At 46.2% G+C, this 21,511-nt stretch overlaps 1 protein-coding gene across 1 annotated transcript in view; it reads right to left on the reverse strand.

The window, feature by feature from the left end:
• LOC139052110 (protein obstructor-E-like) overlaps positions 1-21,511 on the reverse strand; it is a 91,844-nt gene that overhangs the window by 14,022 nt on the left and 56,311 nt on the right. The window contains exons 2-3 of the mRNA XM_070529209.1: positions 9,392-9,601; positions 8,106-8,493 (exon numbers count right to left, since the gene is read on the reverse strand). Of these exons, the coding sequence (XP_070385310.1) occupies positions 8,106-8,493; positions 9,392-9,601 (598 nt within the window). The remainder of the gene's footprint in view (positions 1-8,105; positions 8,494-9,391; positions 9,602-21,511) is intronic.

The raw sequence follows: 21,511 nt of genomic DNA on the forward strand, positions 1-21,511 counted from the left end.
GCAGTAGGTATGGACTTCACTGTTTTTGGCAGAGCAGAAACTGTGGAGTCTTACATTGGTCCTACTTAATGTCCCGAAGTGACGCATTGTTGTGGAGATATGTATCAAAATAATTTTGTAGTGAGACCACACTGCAGGAAGGGCCAAATTGGTTGCACAATCCTGTAGTGGGACCAGGGCCACATTTGAGGAAGACCAGAGCGAGGACCTTTTATATTTATTTTTTTGAACAATGGAAGACCGCACAAGCTGAAGTCGACGCATAGCTCAGCTTGTTTTATTTTTACAGCCAGTTTGGACCCAATTGCAAGACGTCGTTATTGCCAGAAAAATCATTTTCTTGGTCGAAATATTGGTCTCCTAACATTACAAATTCGTACCGAGATTTATTTGTAAATTCAAAAGCTGTTACACAAAGACACGTGTCCAACAAGGCTCTAACAGCACTATAATGTGTTTATAAAACACGGGCTTTACTCTAAAAGCATCACTATACATGAATTATCGGCCCAGGAGGACCTCATGTTAAGAAAAACCAATGCATTCAATTCACCAGCCAACTAATTCTATTATATACCTTCTTAGTTGCCAACTTTACTGCACATGAGATGCTATAACGTAATGCTATTCGAAGCTTTTCTATTTCAATTCTGCAATCTGCCCTCCACGATCGGCCAAGAACATTTTTAGAAATCCCCCACTTCGCCTGTCAGTTACGCGACATCACGCAAACAGCGACAGCTCCCCATCTGATATGACGTGTACACTCTGATTATGCATGATTGGACTGAACAAAAAAAAAGAGTTATTTCTGACTCAACACTTTTTCGCCAGTAGCCCCGGCTATTGCTCAAAATTTTTCGGGTGGCACCAACTTCAGCTGCCTCTCACGTGACGTCACAAAACCGCGAAAACTCACCGCGTCAAAGTGACGTGTATGCGTTAAAAATGCATTATTATGCCGAGCAAAACTGGATCTTTCGCTGAATAGCCGGAGGTATGTCCCGTTCCGAAAGGAATAAAAGATGACTGCCGCCGATCGCTCAGGCACTGGCTACTCGCATCTGCCGGAGAGCATAGGTATGCATGACCTTGTAACGTTTTCGAGCACTTTCGGTACCTTTACGACCTCGCTCAGCCACCTTTTCTAAGGATCCATTTTAGTGGTATCCTTAACCTTCCGTTGCATGCCCCCGCGATTTTCAACCAGCCACCGCAAGCTAAGTAAGAGAAAACGGACCAGTCGCAGACGCCCGCAGCCCCCTGGTCCTCCGGTTATCGATTTTCAGTACACTGGTTCGGCCCCATCGCATCCCCCTCCACATGAGCGTGCTCCTCGCCTCTTATCAGCCAATTCGATAAGACAAGCCGCTAAGCGCAGGCAATGTTATTCATTTTTAAATCCAACAAAATTGACCTCCTATAAACGAGAAGAGCATTTGATTGGTCTCGAGCAATAAAAACAGCGCTAAACGACGGGACGAGTGAAGGGACACAGACAACGGCGCTGACTAACAACCAAAGTGTGTTTATTCCGTCAGTCAGCATATATATGCTCCGCCGCTATCTGAAACCACAGAATCTACAGGATAGGGCATGCGCAGGGGGAATGCAATTAGTGTGACAAGAAGGCAATCTCCTTTGGAAGGAGAGAAATGGACGGGAGGCTTACACATGCATCACCACTAACGTGAATGTGGAAGGCTTCGGATATAAGGCGTGCGCGGTCATCACGATATTTTGACAGATAGGTTACACCTTCGAAGGATGGCTTGCAGCCGCATTCATTGCAATGTAGCGACAACTGACTATCTTTTGCCCGTTTTTGAAATTTGTTGAAGTGCTCACGCATGCGGTCGTTGATGCAACGCCCCGTTTGGCCGATATAAAAACGCTTGCATGAAAGAGGGATCTTGTAAACCACACAGTCACAACAGTCAGCAACAAACCTCTGTCTGTGCTGTTTTTTACAACTGTTTTTGCTGTTATTGCTTACCCTATTGACTTGGTGGCACAGGCTACCTAACTTATTTTTGGCAGTAAACAGCAACCTGACGCCTGCCCTACTGACAACCTTTTTGAGGTTGTGCGCAACCTGGTGAACATAAGGTATTACCGCAACCACTTGCCGTGAGCGATTCTCGGACAGAGCAGCTGCCGACTGCTTTCCTTTAAGGTTCGCTACGAGGCTTTCGGCGATGCTGGTCAAAAGTGGTACCGAGAACCCTGCGAGCTTCAGTCTGGCTACTTGCTTTTCGAAGCTTACATCCACTTGGTGGTCACATGACCGGATGAGGGCCGCCTTCATGCAGGAACTTGCTATACCGCGCTTGACTATCTTTGAGTGCGCGGACGAAAATGGAAGAAGGCGCTTATGAGACCGAGGAGCGTAACCCCAACATACATGATTGCTTGAGAACGTTAGCTCCAAGTCTAAGAAACGGAGTTTGTTGTCTGACGGATGCTCCGTGGTCAATTCGAAAGAATCTAGAACTGTGCGGAACAAGTCAAATATTATAGCAGCAGCAGGCTGCGCGTCAGTGGCGTTAGTATTGTAAAAAATTAGAAAGTCATCGACGTATCGCATCACTTTTACAGTGCTTGTCTGGCTGAGCTTAGTTACAAGATTGCGGTCATAGCTGGCTAATAAAATGTCACTAAGAACAGGGGCTATACATGAACCGATGCACACACCTTTCTTCTGTATAAAAAGCTTATCCTCCATTGAAACGAAAGTGGAAAGCATATAAAACCTTAAAAGCTCTAAAAACTTGTCGACGTTGATGCCACATGCATTCTGAAACCTAAGAACGCCATATTTGTCTATGCAATGGCCGACTTCAATGCATACATCATCTTGAGGCAAGGAGTAGTACAAGTCCTTGATGTCCACGGAAAAGGCTCGGACAGCCTCTGGACATTCCTCACGGAGGAAGGTGGAGACAGTACCCGGTGTCTTTATGAGGAAGGGGTCATCAATGTCGAGGAGGCACAAAAACCTTTGCAGGAACACTCCCAATTGTCGTTGCCAGGTTCCACGCTCAGAAACAATGGCCCGAAACGGGCACAGTTCTTTGTGTGTCTTGGCACTGAAAAACACCGAAAGGCTGGTTTCCTTGCAGGCCTTTTGGAGGAAGCCAACTTGGAGAGTCCGGCTTTTTCGCAGAGCTGAACAGCCTTTGTTTTGACCTTCGCAGGAGCCACCCCAGGCACTTCCTTGAAGTTGCCTAGAATGGCTGAATCAGCTTTGCTCTTGTACAGGTCACCAGGCATCACGACAAAACCGCCTTCTTTGTCGGATAGGAGCAGCTTGAGCCCCGCATTTCGAAGGACGGTCACTGCTGTGCGGAGCCGAACTGTGTTGCCTTTTTTGACCTGCTGGGGCAGGCAGTCGACACCTTCTCTGATGCATCTGTCAGCTTCATCTGTTCTTGCTCTGCCGGCGGCTGTCCTGACGAGGCTGAGCAGTTCCGTCTTGTCCAGAGAAGGGTGCTCACAAAATTTAGGACCAAGCTGGAGTAGATCGGCGACATTGTTGGGAATTGAGGCATCCCCGAATGTTGTTATCTCTTGGCCTTGCCCCGGATTCCTACGTCCTCTCCTTCAACACATTCGGGGATGCCTCAATTCCCAACAATGTCGCCGATCTACTCCAGCTTGGTCCTAAATTTTGTGAGCACCCTTCTCTGGACAAGACGGAACTGCTCAGCCTCGTCAGGACAGCCGCCGGCAGAGCAAGAACAGATGAAGCTGACAGATGCATCAGAGAAGGTGTCGACTGCCTGCCCCAGCAGGTCAAAAAAGGCAACACAGTTCGGCTCCGCACAGCAGTGACCGTCCTTCGAAATGCGGGGCTCAAGCTGCTCCTATCCGACAAAGAAGGCGGTTTTGTCGTGATGCCTGGTGACCTGTACAAGAGCAAAGCTGATTCGGCCATTCTAGGCAACTTCAAGGAAGTGCCTGGGGTGGCTCCTGCGAAGGTCAAAACAAAGGCTGTTCAGCTCTGCGAAAAAGCCGGACTCTCCAAGTTGGCTTCCTCCATAAAGGCCTGCAAGGAAACCAGCCTTTCGGTGTTTTTCAGTGCCAAGACACACAAAGAACTGTGCCCGTTTCGGGCCATTGTTTCTGAGCGTGGAACCTGGCAACGACAATTGGGAGTGTTCCTGCAAAGGTTTTTGTGCCTCCTCGACATTGATGACCCCTTCCTCATAAAGACACCGGGTACTGTCTCCACCTTCCTCCGTGAGGAATATCCAGAGGCTGTCCGAGCCTTTTCCGTGGACATCAAGGACTTGTACTACTCCTTGCCTCAAGATGATGTATGCATTGAAGTCGGCCATTGCATAGACAAATATGGCGTTCTTAGGTTTCAGAATGCATGTGGTATCAACGTCGACAAGTTTTTAGAGCTTTTAAGGTTTTATATGCTTTCCACTTTCGTTTCAATGGAGGATAAGCTTTTTATACAGAAGAAAGGTGTGTGCATCGGTTCATGTATAGCCCCTGTTCTTAGTGACATTTTATTAGCCAGCTATGACCGCAATCTTGTAACTAAGCTCAGCCAGACAAGCACTGTAAAAGTGATGCGATACGTCGATGACTTTCTAATTTTTTACAATACTAACGCCACTGACGCGCAGCCTGCTGCTGCTATAATATTTGACTTGTTCCGCACAGTTCTAGATTCTTTCGAATTGACCACGGAGCATCCGTCAGACAACAAACTCCGTTTCTTAGACTTGGAGCTAACGTTCTCAAGCAATCATGTATGTTGGGGTTACGCTCCTCGGTCTCATAAGCGCCTTCTTCCATTTTCGTCCGCGCACTCAAAGATAGTCAAGCGCGGTATAGCAAGTTCCTGCATGAAGGCGGCCCTCATCCGGTCATGTGACCACCAAGTGGATGTAAGCTTCGAAAAGCAAGTAGCCAGACTGAAGCTCGCAGGGTTCTCGGTACCACTTTTGACCAGCATCGCCGAAAGCCTCGTAGCGAACCTTAAAGGAAAGCAGTCGGCAGCTGCTCTGTCCGAGAATCGCTCACGGCAAGTGGTTGCGGTAATACCTTATGTTCACCAGGTTGCGCACAACCTCAAAAAGGTTGTCAGTAGGGCAGGCGTCAGGTTGCTGTTTACTGCCAAAAATAAGTTAGGTAGCCTGTGCCACCAAGTCAATAGGGTAAGCAATAACAGCAAAAACAGTTGTAAAAAACAGCACAGACAGAGGTTTGTTGCTGACTGTTGTGACTGTGTGGTTTACAAGATCCCTCTTTCATGCAAGCGTTTTTATATCGGCCAAACGGGGCGTTGCATCAACGACCGCATGCGTGAGCACTTCAACAAATTTCAAAAACGGGCAAAAGATAGTCAGTTGTCGCTACATTGCAATGAATGCGGCTGCAAGCCATCCTTCGAAGGTGTAACCTATCTGTCAAAATATCGTGATGACCGCGCACGCCTTATATCCGAAGCCTTCCACATTCACGTTAGTGGTGATGCATGTGTAAGCCTCCCGTCCATTTCTCTCCTTCCAAAGGAGATTGCCTTCTTGTCACACTAATTGCATTCCCCCTGCGCATGCCCTATCCTGTAGATTCTGTGGTTTCAGATAGCGGCGGAGCATATATATGCTGACTGACGGAATAAACACACTTTGGTTGTTAGTCAGCGCCGTTGTCTGTGTCCCTTCACTCGTCCCGTCGTTTAGCGTTGTTTTTATTGCTCGTAATCATGAACCAACCAGCCCAAATGCGTACTCTTTTGCAGTTGATTGGTCTGTTTAGAAAACCCAGAGGGTTACCGCGCAGTGCTTGCGTCGGCAGTCATCCAAATTTGACGTTTGGAGATTGGAATAATTACATATTGGAATAGGTTTACGTTATAGGGCCCATGCCTATAATGCTGAAGTGAATCTTCTGCATATCTACATGGCCATGTAGGCCGAAATATCTGGTGTGAACTTATTCGTTCAAATTACGTGATTATTTATGCGGCACCGCCATTACACGGGAACCCTTCCAAGAAATACGTCAGGTAAAAGTGTGGCGTAAAATGAAACTGTTGTCCCACTTGTTCCAGCGAGCTGAGAAGTAATTTGCGAAACTGGCCATTGGAAACATAGTGACTTCAGAAGGAGCGGCGAGAACGACCGCTTCATAGCGCGGTATGGCGAAGCTTTAATTTACGCCAAACTTCGACGTCACTGGTGGGTTGCACAATGAGCCACTCATTGAGGTGCCGTGTTCGCAATCAGGGAAATTGTGCGAATAATTTGACGCGAGGCACTCGGGTGTACATTTTCTAAGCTGAAAAAGAACTTGCCTGTTGCTTACATGGAACAGTTGAAGAGTAACAATTGCCGTCAAGCTCGTGACTGTAAGGTTAATGTGGATGGATCGATTATTGAATGGATTTATGTTGACTTTCTTCCAAATCATTCTTGCTTGGACAGATAATTTATCTGCAGCGACCTGGGGCCCTATAACGTAAAACTATTCCAATATGTTTCTATTCCAATTTCCTGACGTCAAATTTGCGTAACCACCGACGCAAGCACCGGGCGGTCACCCGCAAGGTTGTCTGAACAGACCAATCAAACGCTCTGCTCGTTCATAGTAGGTCACTTTTGTTTGCTTGAACAACGAATAACATTGCCTACACTGAGCGGCTTGTCGTATCTAATTGGCTGACAAGACGCGAGGAGAACACCCAAGTGGAGAGGGATTCACTGAGGCAGAGCCAGTGCACTGAAAATCGATAACCGGATGAAGAGGGTGGTGCCGGCGCCTGCGATTGGTCGACTTTCCCTTACTTAGCTGGTGGTGGCTAGTCGAAAATCGCGGTGGGATGCAACGGAAGCTTAAGAATGACGCTAAAACTGACCCTCACCAAAGAAGAGTTGGCAGAATGAGGTGGTAAACGTGCCGAAAGGGCTCGAAAACGTTACACGGCCATGCAAGAAGTTTTATTATGCGCAAATACACCCATGCTCTCCGGCAGGTGCGAGTAGCCAGCGTCTCAGCGATCGGCGGCAGCCATCTTTTATTCCTTCCGGAACGGGGCAGCCTGCGGCTATTCCGAAGAAAATACAGTTTTGTTCGTCATATTAATGCATCTTTATCGCATTCACGTCACTTTGACGCGGCGAGTTTGTGCGGTTTTGTGACGTCGCGTGAAAGGCAGGTGAAGTGGGTGCTACCCGAAAACTTTTTACCAATAGCCGAGGGCTAATGGCGAAAAGGGGTCGAATCAGAAATAACTGTTTTGCTTTTTTCTGTCAGATCATGCACAATCAGTGTGTACACATCATATCAGATGGGGAGGTGTTGCGGTTTTCGTGACGTCGCGTGACAGACAGGTGAAGTGGGGATGGTTGAAAAATGTTTTCGACCAATCGCGGAGGAGTGATAGCAGAATTGGAAAAGAAAAGTTTGGAATAGTTTTACGTTATAGCGCCCCTGATTTGAGTAAACTTGCCGGCTTATAAAAAAATAGGCGTTGGAGGTAAACACACAACAAAGACACGCACACAAACACACTGCATATAGTTGCCTATTTTTAGCAGGAGAATATGGTATAAGGACACTTTCTTTTTGTCCCTGGTACGTATCAGCTACTCTTGTGGCATGACATAGGTCCAGCCTCGCTTTTGGAACGCCTTCAACGAAAGTTTCTGCGGCCATTATGTTTGTCCACTATTTTAAAATATGTTTACACGGACACCTTAGGGGCTAAATACTCAAATATGCGGCACCACGGGAAAGTAATATCAATATATGCAGTGTTTGGCGGGGTCCCAAAGTAGCACTAGGGCAACAGGAGAGACGCAGCAACAAGAGGATTCACTTTGATCCCATGGTGGTCTTTAAGGTGCACATAAATCGAAGCAGGCTACGATTTCTCAGACCTCAGCCGTGCACAAGCAGCAGCAAATTTGTGTCCATCCAGTGAAATTTTCGCACGAGGCGAAAGCAGAGCTCGAAACTATTCTCGAGCTTCTGTATGGCAAGACCAATGGCGAAAGGATGACAGGCTTGAGGACTAGCAACCTTCTGTACTCCTCACCCGTTAATTAGCAGGGTGATAATGGCCCCAGTGGTAACGCACTCACCATCCCTGGACATTCTCGGGGTCATCGCACTGGAGCGAGTCGACGTTGAAGACGGTGCCAAGGCTGCAGCCGTATGGTCTCGCCTGTCCCTCGATGCACACATAGAACTTGCGGCAGTCGGTCGGGTGAGCATGGCGGGTGAACACGCCCGGCTGGTCCACCTCGGCTGGGTCGGGGCACACGAACCCTTCAGCAACCTCGCGCTGGTCGCAGCGGTCCACCAAGTCGGCCCACACGCACACGCGCTGGTCGTTGTCGTATGCCAGCCCCGGTGGGCACTCGTAGCGCGAGCTCTCACCGTTCCAGCAGGAGAAGAACACGCGGCAGTTGTGGCTGTCCGGGAAGATGCCGTACAGGCGCGGGCAGTTGGGCGTGCTGATCGGCGGCTCTGCGGGCGCGCACCAGGGTTCGCAAAAAACAGCAATTTAGCCTTCATCTTTAAAGGTTCATCGCCTCGTTTTGCGGCGAAAGTAGTTGACTACAGGTACGCATCTTTGGTGATGAATACACTATTAAAAATAAAGCTACTTTTCATATATACGAGCAAGAATGTTCTGACTGTGTTGAAGGCTCACTTTGCTTAAAACGTTGTCTTGTTTCAGTAATATGTGCTAGGTATCGAGTAATTAACAAATACGAAGCGCGTGGCACGAGTTTGTGCAACGTATCACTGTTCCTTTTTATGCTCAGGTTGGCACTCACACTAGTTTGGTACGATTACTGTACTGACAAGCATTTTTCTGCAAGGGTAGGATGTTAGACATAAGGGTCCTTTCTACAATGAGCGAAGTAGGTTCACATTTAGGGATTCGTGCCCCATATGAGTAAATAGGAACATTAAGTTTCTCGAACAGATTTCTGGAAACTGTGCACCCCAGAGAGACCTGTTGTATACTATTCACCTGCGCAAATGATTGAATAACCGTATTTTCATTACAGGGTTGCCGCAAATAACCGGTGTAAATTCAGCTAATTATATAGAGAAAAAAATTATCCTACCTTGTAGGCAGTGACGCTTGTAGTAGATTTACAACGATAACTCTGCAATATCTAGGGCCCGTAGCCTGAGACAAGAATTGAACATGTCAGGCGCAGGAAGGATACCACACAGAAGACAGACAACTGAGCACTTGTATTCTAGAACGCAGATTAATTTTTCGAGTGCTCCCTTCTTATCTGTCCTGCTCTTTGTGGTGTCTAGTCAGCGGCCGACATGTTCAATACTGAAGATAATCATCTAGAATGACGCCACGTCCTTTTGTTCTGTAACATGTAGGAACTCTTACCGAGATCTGTCCGGTCCCCGCAATTGACGGAGAACGGGTAGGCGCAGTTCTCCCTCAGTGGGTCGACGTCGTCGAAGACCAGCCCGTTTCCGCACGTCTTCAGGGACGCGGTGCCGTTACTGCAGGCGTAATACTTGTCGCAGCTCTTGTGGTGCGGGTAGAAGCCAAACTGGTCCGGGCACTGGAAGTCATCAGATTTCTGGCCACCCACTGCGCAGCACAGATGTACGAACCATCGCCACGTAAATCCCACTGAATGCAACAAGCAAATATCACATTCACGTGTGCGCACATTCTGTAATGTGGCGGCATAAGTGCATGTCGGTCACGGCTTCCAGCGTCAGACGCGATCTCTCTTGAACAACACAAGTTGCTTTGACTTGATGTACAACTTGCTCCTCTGCGAATAAGTGGCATGACAAATGTCTCGGCGAAGCTGCTCCACTGATATGTTTTGCTTATTTAAAAAGTTTGCCCAACTCCAATGAAGGATTTTATATACTTTAGAAGGCCCCCAACTGCGATACCTACAGATGCTCCCCTAATATTTGTTTCTCTTTCTCCCTACAAACAACTAACCTTGGAACAAATTAAGATGGGGCTGCTTTGTTTCGAGGTCTCCATCACACAATATTCATGCAAATCTTAATAAACCCAAATTATATTTCCTTGCCAATGTCACGCAACCTTTTCCAGTAATTAGCTTTAAAGCAGCAGATTTGACTGCTTGGTCTGATAAGCTACGAGAACACTGAATGCAATAACTCATTCACCATTTGGAAAACGCGTAAGAAAATATTTTAACTGCCGTGTTTTCACTGCATTCAAGTTATTAATTGTTCAAGCACAAAAAAGAAAATGCTTGCCACTTAGGCGCATACGGAGGGGGAGATGGCATAAAAAAGATTTTTCCCGAAAAAAAATGCAATGTACACACAGCTGACCCTCCTGTCCCTCTTGGCACAATCACCCGTTTGTTATTTGCTTCACTATTTGAGCGGTCGGGTTTTTTGTTCGCAGTAGCATGTACTAGTGCAACTGCCTCCGACTTCTGACGGGGTCAGACTTTATTTCACAGATGACCCCTTCCCTCACTCAACTGCAACAGCTACAGCTACAAGCAATCGCAACCATACTTGGACTTTCCCGCACGAATCACCATCCTTGTTCAGTCCGCGTTCACTCTTGAATGTATTTCAGCGATCATGGCCTTTCTGGTGGTCAGAGGTCTAGAAACCCAACAGGGGCGAAATTCACACAGCGTACTTACAAAGGAAGTTTGACGTGAGAAAGATTTTGCAGAAAAATTATATTCACAATGCTAAAACCATTCGTAAGGTCAGCAAGCTTGTGGTGCCCACCGCTTCAATGACGAGTGGTGCAGTCCAAAACAGGCGTAGGTGAAATGAGGCGGTAACTTTAGTATTTACGCCAACAAAAAGCGCAAGCCAATACACAAAATTTCAATAGCCGTCGCCACTGCCGACGTAAGAAGGCATTTCAACGATAGGGTGGCAGCAAGGCTTGCTGTCTGAATTCCTATTTTAAAAGTGTTTTTTTCTGAGACATACACTGGTGAACCGCCTGAAATACAAGAAATAGTCTATGAGAATATGCCTATGGTACCTGTCACATATAACGGTGTTCTGAAACTTATTTCCAATCTGAACAACAAATTAGCTGGCGGTACTGATGGTATTCCGTCGCAGGTATTGAAATCCTGCTCTCAAGAAATTGCGCATTTTTTAGTCGCTCTGTTTAATAAATCATTAAATACCATTTCATTACCTGCAGAGTGGAAGGTAGCCCACGTCGTTCCCATACATAAAAACGGCCCCAAAAATGTACTAGAAAACTACAGGCCTATTTCTCTAACATGTGTATGTTGCAAAACAATAGAACACATCATATACAGTGCTGTGATGAAACACCTTCAAAGCAATAATTTCTTTTGGGATTTTCAACATGGATTTAGGCCCGGCTTGTCATGTACGACTCAACTGGTAGAGTTTGCTCACGATCTCTATTACTCTTTTGACCTTGGATTCCAGGTAGACTGTATATTTTTAGTTTTCCGGAAAGCTTTCGACACCGTTTCTCATGCATTGCTTTTACATAAATTATCTTGTCTCGGTATACACCCTGCAATAGTACATTGGATTGGAAATTACCTGTCTGGACGAACACAGCATGTTTTAATAAACGGCACTAAATCAACACCTGTCACCGTAACCTCTGGCGTGCCCCAAGGGTCTGTTTTGGGGCCTTTGTTATTTTTAGTCTTTATAAATGACATTGTGCACAATCTAGAATGCAAAGTGAGGTTATATGCTGATGATTGTGCCATATACAAGAATGTAGAAAATGATTGTGATGTTAGTAGTTTGCAGAATGATCTAAACAAAATTCATGCTTGGTGCATTAAGTGGGGCATGTCTTTGAACAATGCTAAATGCCAACTTGTGTCATTCACCCGTAAACGCTTTCCCGTGACATCAGTGTATAAATTGGACGGACTATTTCTTGAAAAGGTCGAACACTACAAATACCTCGGGGTCTATTTTTCAGAAAATTTAACACGGAACAGACATATTGAATACTTAACCTTAAAATCATCTCGTATACTAAACCTTGTTAGACGTAATTTTTATAACGCCCCCCAGAAAGTAAAAGAACTGCTTTACATAACAAATGTTCGTCCGGGACTCGAATACGCTTGCCAGGTATGGGACCCTCAAAGCTCTAAACTTATAGAAAAGCTCGAACGCGTCCAAAACCGCGCTGCAAGATTTGTTTCTGGTAATTATAACTTCCGTAGCAGTATTACATTGCTTAAAGAGGACCTTGGTTGGAAAACACTAGCACACCTCCGATTAACTGCAAAATTAGAACTTTTTTTCCGAATCTACTTTGATCTCACAGGAATAAACAAGAACTTGTACATTTTCCCTCCCCACTTCATCTCTAAACGATGTGATCACGAGCTGAAAGTCCTTGAAATGCGCTGTCGTACTGATGTCTACCGTAATTCATTTTTTCCGCATGTTTCGGCACACTGGAATAGGCTTCCCAGGAGCATTGGTGAATGTAAAACGTGTTCAGAGTTTCTGTCTTTATTGTCACGCAGTCTGTCGTAGTATATTATCCCGTTTTCTTTATATAATTTGGCTGGCATTGCACTTCATGCGATAGTGTACCCTTTCCATTTTTGTCTTGCAAATTTGCGCCGCATTTCACAAGACCGTTTTGCCGTCGAGATGACTCATCTATGTTACGTATTTTGTTACTTTTACCACCTGTGCTCTGCTGTATCAAGTTTTTGTCACATGTTCACTTTTCTTCAATTTGCCCCCCCCCCCTGCAATAATGCCCTTGTAGCGCTGCAGGTACTTGTATAAATAAAATAAATAAATAAAGCTTACGAACAAATGTCTGTCTGCGCCGCTCCAGCTGACGCGGGTCGGCGTCGGAACGTGTCACTGTGGCCGATTGGCCAGAGGCCACAACTGATGGACTACGATGGCGCGTGCTTTCATTTTTGTGGCGCACTCTTATTTACCATATCAAAGTACACTGAGCAGTATTAGTGCATATTGCTATTGGGCGTGCGCTGCTGTGGACGGCAGTAGCATTATTGGTGTGCTGCGTATTTCTGCTCAATGTCTGACAGCGTGCGTTTCTGTATGCGTGAAATAGCCTGAATTTCCATGCTTGTCCTGACACTCAGTTAGGTGGTAGAAGTCAGAAATGTGGCACCTGTCCCTGACAAATCGCGCAAACAAGCAAAGGAATAAAAAAATGTTAAGCGCAAGGTTAAGAGACAGGAATAGAGCGGCGTTGACCCGAGAGGAAATGGAGTAAGTGGTAGCTGACCTTGAGAGGAAATATTGGGGCAGTGTAATTCATAGGGCAGATAATCGGTGGCCCATTAGAAATACAGAGTGTGTTATACGGGAAAAGAAGCACTGTCGAGGATGGCAGAAAATTAGGCGAGGTGATGCAATGACGAAATCGGGAGGCGCATCTTGAAATCCGATAGCGCAGGGAAGCGGTAACCACATATCGACCGGATAGGCCTTCATCGGGTAGTGGACACAAAAACAGGCTGATGACGTTTTACATCATGGAATTATTTTCTGGAATGTTCACGCAGAGTTTTTTTTTTTGTGGCTGCATTCGCATGGTTATAGAACAGCGTCTGCCACCGCTTGGATATCATCAACCTTCCCCCCCCCCCCCCCCTCGTTGACTCACACTATATGTGCAGTGACTAGTTTGAACAAAGTGCTTAGCCGTAGCAAGCTCGACGACTTGAACTGGTTGCATCCGTAACCAGCTTCAACATTAAAGCGTTATGCGGTTTGGTTTCCACGTGTGTTCTTATGAAGCTGGTACATTTATAGACACGTTGGCGCTGATCATTGTGGCCATGCTGACTGATTATCCTTAACTTAATGAGGTGCCACTTGTGCTGTGACAGACACCACAGTTAGAGGATCCAGGCCTTCACGTTTGCAACCTATGATTTGTTACTGGGTTCAGAAAGTGCAGTATACGCACTGTTGTGCATTTCGCCTTTGTCGTAATGTGGTTGTCGGAATCTTCAAACCAACTCTTGACTTGATGCGAGGCATCATCGTGTTTTATCAGCTGAGGAGAAGCAAGTAAAAGCAATGAACGCTGATACGAGGTCAAAGTATGATAGGCAGCGAAACATGCACGTATGGATGTTAGGAATCGAAGATTTGTGCAATAACTTTATCCGCTCGGTAGCCACAATTTCTTTCTGCATTTGTCTTTCATGGCTGCTTGAAAAGGTCTACCTGTCCTCGACAGAGAACCTATGCGAAGGGAGCGCGCGTTTGGTGATTCGTTGGCGCTCGATGGCATCGTCGACCTCAGGCGCTACCATTTATTGAGGGAGGAAAGATTGAGCCTATGGGCTGCAGCATCAGAACTGCACTGGCAACACTGTTCATCGAGACCACATGCCATCACGATGGACCTGCGGGCTCTGCTCGCCTTGCCTCGGGGTCATATGACATATTTATTGTATACTTTTATTTCATTTTTCTAATTAGTATCAAAATAAAGGCATTTAGTCACTTTGTAAATGGTGATGGTGGTGTCGTTGCTACAGGTGGGGTTAGCCTGCCAAACCTGGCCGGCAATATCTCCGTATAAGCATCTCTTTCTGCACCAATTATACTACCATCAGTCCTGTCATAACAAGCTTGAGCACTAGCAACCATCTGTACTCCTCGCGCGGTAATTAGCGGGGTTATAATAATGGCCCCAGTGGTAAGCTTCAAATTTCAAGGCGAATTATTTGATGTCAACCCCACAAGCCCGGCGCGTGTGCTGGCCACACTGCCCGCTCACTCAACTGTTCCAGGCGGTTTGAAGAGTGCTGGCAACCACAAACGTAAGCGTAAGCTCGAATCCTCCTGCAGTACACCACATTTTCAGGCTTAAAGTGGCAGCTGACGTTGGCGAAAAAAAAATAAAAATTCCGAGAGCCAGTGAGACTTACTAGTCCCGGTGCAATCAAATGAGGAAGGCTCACTAAGCTTAAACAAAAGACGCACCCTAATCAGAATAGGAACTGGCCTCCCTGGCTGCAGTATTCGGTCACTACCTTCCTCATGATCCCTACAATTACCCTACGCCCCACAGTACCTAGCGGATGCGGAGCACCAGATCAAGGCGGCGTTCAGACCTGCGACGCGACAGAGTGTGCTAAGAATCTCTGGATCCGAATGCTCTGCCACTGGAAACTGAACCTGGCAAAGTTCAACACACGAGCCCTCTCTAGTGAAGCTAGCTTAACAAGACTCCGTGACGAACTGTGAGGCATTACGTGGGATATTATTGGCCTCAGTGATATTAAAATAACTGGTGAGGCTTATACAGTGCTTACTAGCGGCCACATTCTCTGCTACAGAGGACCTCCAGATAAGAGACAATATGGGGTAGGAGCGCTAATCCATAAGGATATAGCGGGCGACAATAATGAACTGCACAGCATTCATTAGAGGGCAGCAGTAGTCGTAATAAAACTGAATAGGAGGTATGGAATAAAGGTAGTACAAGCCTACGCTCCAACCTCCTGGCACGATAATGAAGAAATACAACACTTTTATGAAGATGTTGGATTAGCGAAGAGAAAAGTGCAAACTCAGTATAATTTAGTCATGGGCGACTTCCATGCAAAAGTGCAGGAAAAATCAGGCTGGTGAACAAGCAATTGGAAACTACGGCACTGATTCGATTACACTAGAGGATAGATGTTGGTAGAATTCGCAGAAAGGAGCAAGCTCCGTATAAATACCTTCTTCAGAATGCATAGCAACAAGAATTGGGCCTGGAAAAACCCTGATGGAGAAACAAGAAATGAAATCGATCTCATACATTCTGCATATCCCAGCAGAGTGCAGTGATCATAGGTTAGTGAGGTCTAGGATTTCCTTCAATTTGAAGGAAGAAAGAGTATTATTAGTTAAGAAGAAACAGGCCAACCTAGACGGAGTAAGGTCCAAAGCAAACGCATTCATGATGGCGCTTGCAAACAAATACGCAGCTTTAGAACAGAGAGATGAAGATGGCATAGAGGTTATTAATGAAACCGTAACTAGGCTGATAGCTGAAGCAGCATTTGAAGTGGCAGGTGAGGCACCAAGGCAACCAATAGGTAAGCTCTCCCAAATAACAAACGACCTAACACAGAAACGACAAAGCATGAAAGCGTCCAAATCAAGAGATCAGATAGAATGTGCGGAACTGTAAAAACTGATCAACAAGATGAATGTAAGATGTATTCGAAATTATAACGTGAGAAAGACTGAGGAAGTAGTAGAAAATGAACGCAGCATGAAATCAGTAGGAAGAAAACTTGGCATAGGACAAGTGGAGATATGTGCGTAAAGATAAGCAGGCTAATATCATCAGTTATTTCGACGATATAACAAAATGTGTGGAAAATTTCTATATATACCTGCACAGCACCCAGAGCAGCCTCGCTACCTTCATTTTGAGAAGCAATGAACAGGATACAGATGCCCCTTCTATATCTAGCGAACAGTTAGAAGGGACTTGCAAGACATGACCCATGGAAAAGAGGCAGGAGAAGATGGAATAACAGTCTATTTATTCAAAGATGGAGACCGATATGTTCGAAAGCTTGCAGCCCTTTATACGCAAAGCCCCACGACTTCAAGTGTGCCAGAGAACTGGAAGAATGCCAACATTATACTAAGCCACAATAAGGAAGACGGGAAAGAAGCAAAAATTATAGGCCCATTAGCTTACTTTCATTATTGTATAAAATATTCACCAAGATAATTTCCAGCAGAGTAAAGGCAACACTTGACTTCAGTAAACCAAGAGAACAGGCTGGCTTTAGGAAGAAATATTCTACAATGTATCACATCCATGTCAACAATCAAGTATTCGAGAAATCTACTGAGTACAATCAACCTCACTATATGGCTTTCATTGATTATGAAAAGGCATTTGAGTCATTAAAGATACCAGCAGTCATAGAGGCATTACGTAATCATGCAGTGCAGGACATACGGGAATATCATGGAAATTGTGTACAAAGATTTCACAGCTACCTTGGTTCTCCACAAGAAAAGTAGAAAGTTACCTATAAAGAACGGGGTCAGGCAAGAAAACCCTATCTCTCAAATGGTATTTACTGCATGCTTGCAAGAAGCATTAAAGCTGCTAAAGAGGAAAGGCATAGCAGTGAGGATCAATGGCGAAAATCTCAGGAATAATCTGTTTGTAGGTGACACTGCCCTTTTAAATAACCCTGGGGACGATTCACAACCAATGATTGATGACGTTAACAGAGTAAGTGTAAGAGTGGTGTTAAAGATTAATATGCAGAAGACAAAGTTAATCTTCATTATCCTGGCAAGGGAACAAGTGTTCAGGATCGACAGTCAGCCTCAAGAGTCTGTAAAGGAGTATGGTTATCAAAGTCAGTTACTGACAGGGGACCCTGATCCAAGAAGGAAATTTACAGAATAGAAATGGGTTGGAGTGCATACGGCAGGCCTTTCTAAATCTTAACGGGAAGCTTACCACCTTCATTGAAAGAAAGATGTACAATCACTGCATTCTACCGGTGCTAACATATGGGGTGGAAACCTGGAGACTGACAAAGAAGCTCGAAAAGAAGTTAAGGACCGCGCAAAGAACGATGGAACGAAATATATTACGCGTAACGTTAAGAGACAGGAAGAGAGCGGTGCGGATCAGAGAGCAAACGGGGATAGCCGATATTCTAATTGACATTAAGAGAAAAAATTGGAGCTGGACAGGCCATGGAATGCGTAGGACATATAACGGGGGGACACTTAGAGTGACAGAATGGGTGCCAAGGCAAGGTAAGCGCAGTCGAGGACAGCAAAAACCAGGGTGGGGTGATGGAATTAGGAAATATTAAGGCGCAAGTTGGAATCAGTTGGTGCAAGGTAATTCGAGAGTGCACGGAGGGGCACTCATCCTGCAGTGGGGATAAAGAGAGGCTGATGATGATGGTGTTTTCTTTATCAATAAATAAATGTACCCGAGCAAACACTGCTACTATCAGAGTGCAATGTATTAGTGAACTGGATTTTGGGTTTTCAAGAATCAATTAAGTTTCTTTGTTACAAAAATGAAATCAGTAATGCAGGTTTATTGTGTGCCCTTCAGTTCTGGCGCTAATAGGAAGCCAAAATAAAGGTATATCCATCAAGCCTTCGCTCACAGCGGGACCTTATATATAAATTCACCATGTTAATGACCATTAAATAAATGCCGTGAAATTATAGCAAAGCAAATTACACATATGGCTGAAGTGAAGCTTTCAGCAGTATTAGTGCGTAATAGAATAAGCATGCCAAATATTAAGCAGTCTAATGAACCTGAGGTGTGAGAAGCTGAAAATACTGCGGCTGTGTTAAATGTGCCACTCAGGAGTTTCGGAAACGTAAGCGCTTTAACTGCAGCGTTCCGTGTTGCGTTGCTGCCCGTTCGATTAGCCTTACCCCACATTGCCACGCTCGCTCAAACCGGAGTAGGTGATCCTTAGCTATATATATATATATATATATATATATATATATATATATATATATATATATATTTGTGTGTGTGTGTGTGTGTGTGTGTGTAATTACTTATGGTCAAGCAGCGTACTGCGTGTCTGGTAGCTGGTTTGGCGGAAATGCCTATTCATCCAGCAACCACGGGTGACAGCAGTGGCAAAGCTTACATCCCCTCCCGACCAGACGAGTCAGTTCCGCAAGAAAACAGTCCCCGTGACAGGCGGGCAGTTGTCACATAACCGATGGTCACGCGCTCCATGTACGTCAAACAAGGCCTTGCGTTTTTGCTCGCATCTCCCTTTCAAAGCGCTCGCTCTCATGGGCGCAGGAGCCCCTTTCCGGGAGCAGCTCTTTCCGTGCTGCCCCTTTGTGACGTCGCTTTGCAGAAATAACCTGCGCGAGGCTACGCCACGCCGGACTGTTCTTCGCAGCAACCATGTACAAATTGTGGGGTTTGACAAGTCTCCTTTTGCGGTGTCTCATTGAAATACTTTCGTTCCCACTGTATCATGCGTTAACGCACACCAGTTGTGTGGCGCGCGTTGCACTAAATATTAGTCCGAGAGCATTATTTGCCTCATTACATGGAAATCCGGAGGCGGTGGCGTGACGGAACGATGGTACCGAAAATGGCGATGGCGAAAGCATTTTTGAGCCGTCGAAAATGCCCGCAATCCAGTGAAATTTCTCACGGAGGTTCCTGTAAACAATGTAAATTAGTGGCTTTGAAAACAGAGGTTGGTACATTTTGGTGTGGGTGGGAGTCGAACTCAGGCCTTTGGAGTGGGAGACTAGTGGCCTATTTCACCAAAATATTGTTTCGCGTTCCCACACGTATGCAGTCTTAAATGTACCTGCGGATTTTGCATCCATGGTACTGCAGCTTTCTTTGGTGTTAATGACCGAACCTAGTCCCTTTTTGGTTCTTGCACCTTTCTGTCCTTATTACTTTTTGTTGCTTCTTCTGGCAATATCGCACTACCACTTCCATTGCAGCACTCGCTGCTATCACATTTCTGCTCTTCAACACACGCCCGGTTTTTCTTCTCGCTGCCATGCCAGCGTTATGTCGATACTTGCTGCACAAAGCCGCCATGGAATGACCGCCAGCAAACACTGACAGATAACCTTACAAGATTGTAGGCATCGACTCGTAATGAGCCACTCTTATACAAAAGAAAGATTCTGAACAAAACAATAGTCCCGATTGTGGGCGATTAGACACGTTTCCTTGATTGTTACACGGTCACTTGATCATCGCGTTAGATCACCAACAAACTACGATGAAGCGGCTCAGATGCACATCACCGCATTTTACCCCGTCGGACACATTTGTTACTTAATAGACTTCACTTTAATATGAATAAATTCCCAGAAAGGTCTCACAGGAACTCGTGGTACAATGGGAGCGTAAGTTACTGCACTTTGGAAATCTTTAGTACAGCCAAAGCAACGCTCCTATTTTTCTTCTTTTTGTTTTGCAAAATTTTTATATGCGTCACTAACCTCAGTATCCCTGGATTTTTATACTCCAAACGCAGATAAACGCATAGAAGGGCACAATTGTCGACGCGGTGGTGTGGTAACCTGCCTACAACTTCCAGTGTAACAAGTCGAAAAACAGCTTCGCCTGTTCGCTGTTATCTCGTGAATAATTACGAGGTGTACAGCAAGCGAACGGCCAGACGAGTTTGCGGTTGTTGTTCGTAGTGCGCAGTAGCGTCGTCAAATGTACCGGCACAGGGGGACGCTTGACGCCTTCCTTTGCAGTCTCTGAAAGCGTTTGCACTTGGCTCAGCTTTCCCCGCAAATGTTTGCCAAGAATATGCGGCTTGCTGTGTGTTTCAGATGCCAAGTGCAAAAACAGGTGTTTACAGGCGAACTTGTGTCGCAGTGCCATGTTTGCTGGCCTCTTTGGAGAAGTGTGAAAGAGCGCAGGATTTGCCTCTGCATAAAGCGCGATGCAAATGTAGAGTGTGCCCAGAAGCGCCCCCGACATGGGCAACACAGGTGTCTGGTGAACGCACAAGCTGCTCTGGGACAGGAAGAACACTCCATTCTCGATTAATGCGGCGGTCTTGTAAGACTGCACCCTCAGGAAAGCGCACCAGCGATGCAGTTTCCCCTCAGGCACGTGTGGACGCTTCTTCCGCCTCGAGTGCAGGCACGCGTCGGCTCGTGCTCAGCTGTCCTGAATAATTCATCGCCCAGGGTAGGAGACCGAAAATGTCGGCCACCGGTCTCTCGCGCACGAGACTCACGGTGTGACCCGCAGCCGGCGGTGCCGGCACGACCGCGTCGCGCGCGCCCCGTCCAACGTCACCGACGTCGCTGACGACCGGTCTTCCGCGTCGAGCTACCGCCGGTAACTCACCACCCTCTCCCGCTGCGTCGCTTAGCTTTGGCATCCGGGAGAGGGCACGAGAGCGAGGGATGAGAGAAAGAAAAACACTAAAAGTGGTGCGGTGCCGACGCTGAGATACGCGTGGCCTGCTTGTTGGCTCCGATCGGGAAGCCGCATTTTGCGCGGTCCTCGTGTTGTTCGAAGCGAGAACAAGTGATGCCGCTGCTGTACCGGAATTCCTGGCAAGTGGCTCAGCACCACTTTCGGCCGAGTTCCGGTGCGAGAGCAATCCGGGACACTGTTGGTAGGGGGCGCCACAGAGTGTGTGCGCCGCTAGCGTCGCCGACGTGCGCGCCACATACCGCTGCGAGCGTTTTCTGTGACGAGTGTTTCTGGATGGCTTTCGAGAATTAGTCATTAGTGTAAGGCCGACTTCACGTGTGCTGCTGCACTGACTCGCACTTGGCACGGGAGCTCGTTTTTTCTGCTTCCAGTTCATTTTGTTCTTGCCTCGAGAATGCGCACATCAAACGCGATATTTTGGTGACTAGAATGTTCCAAGAATTAACTTGCATCGATTCGAAACAATGCTGCAATTTGAAGCGTTTAGACAACTTGCGTCTCCTTTCCCAAACAAGAAAATACAACAGATTGTTACACACAAGGGGCCCTATA

Source organism: Dermacentor albipictus, unplaced genomic scaffold (assembly GCF_038994185.2).
Source record: "Dermacentor albipictus isolate Rhodes 1998 colony unplaced genomic scaffold, USDA_Dalb.pri_finalv2 scaffold_18, whole genome shotgun sequence".
NCBI classification, from domain to species: Eukaryota; Metazoa; Arthropoda; class Arachnida; order Ixodida; family Ixodidae; genus Dermacentor; species Dermacentor albipictus.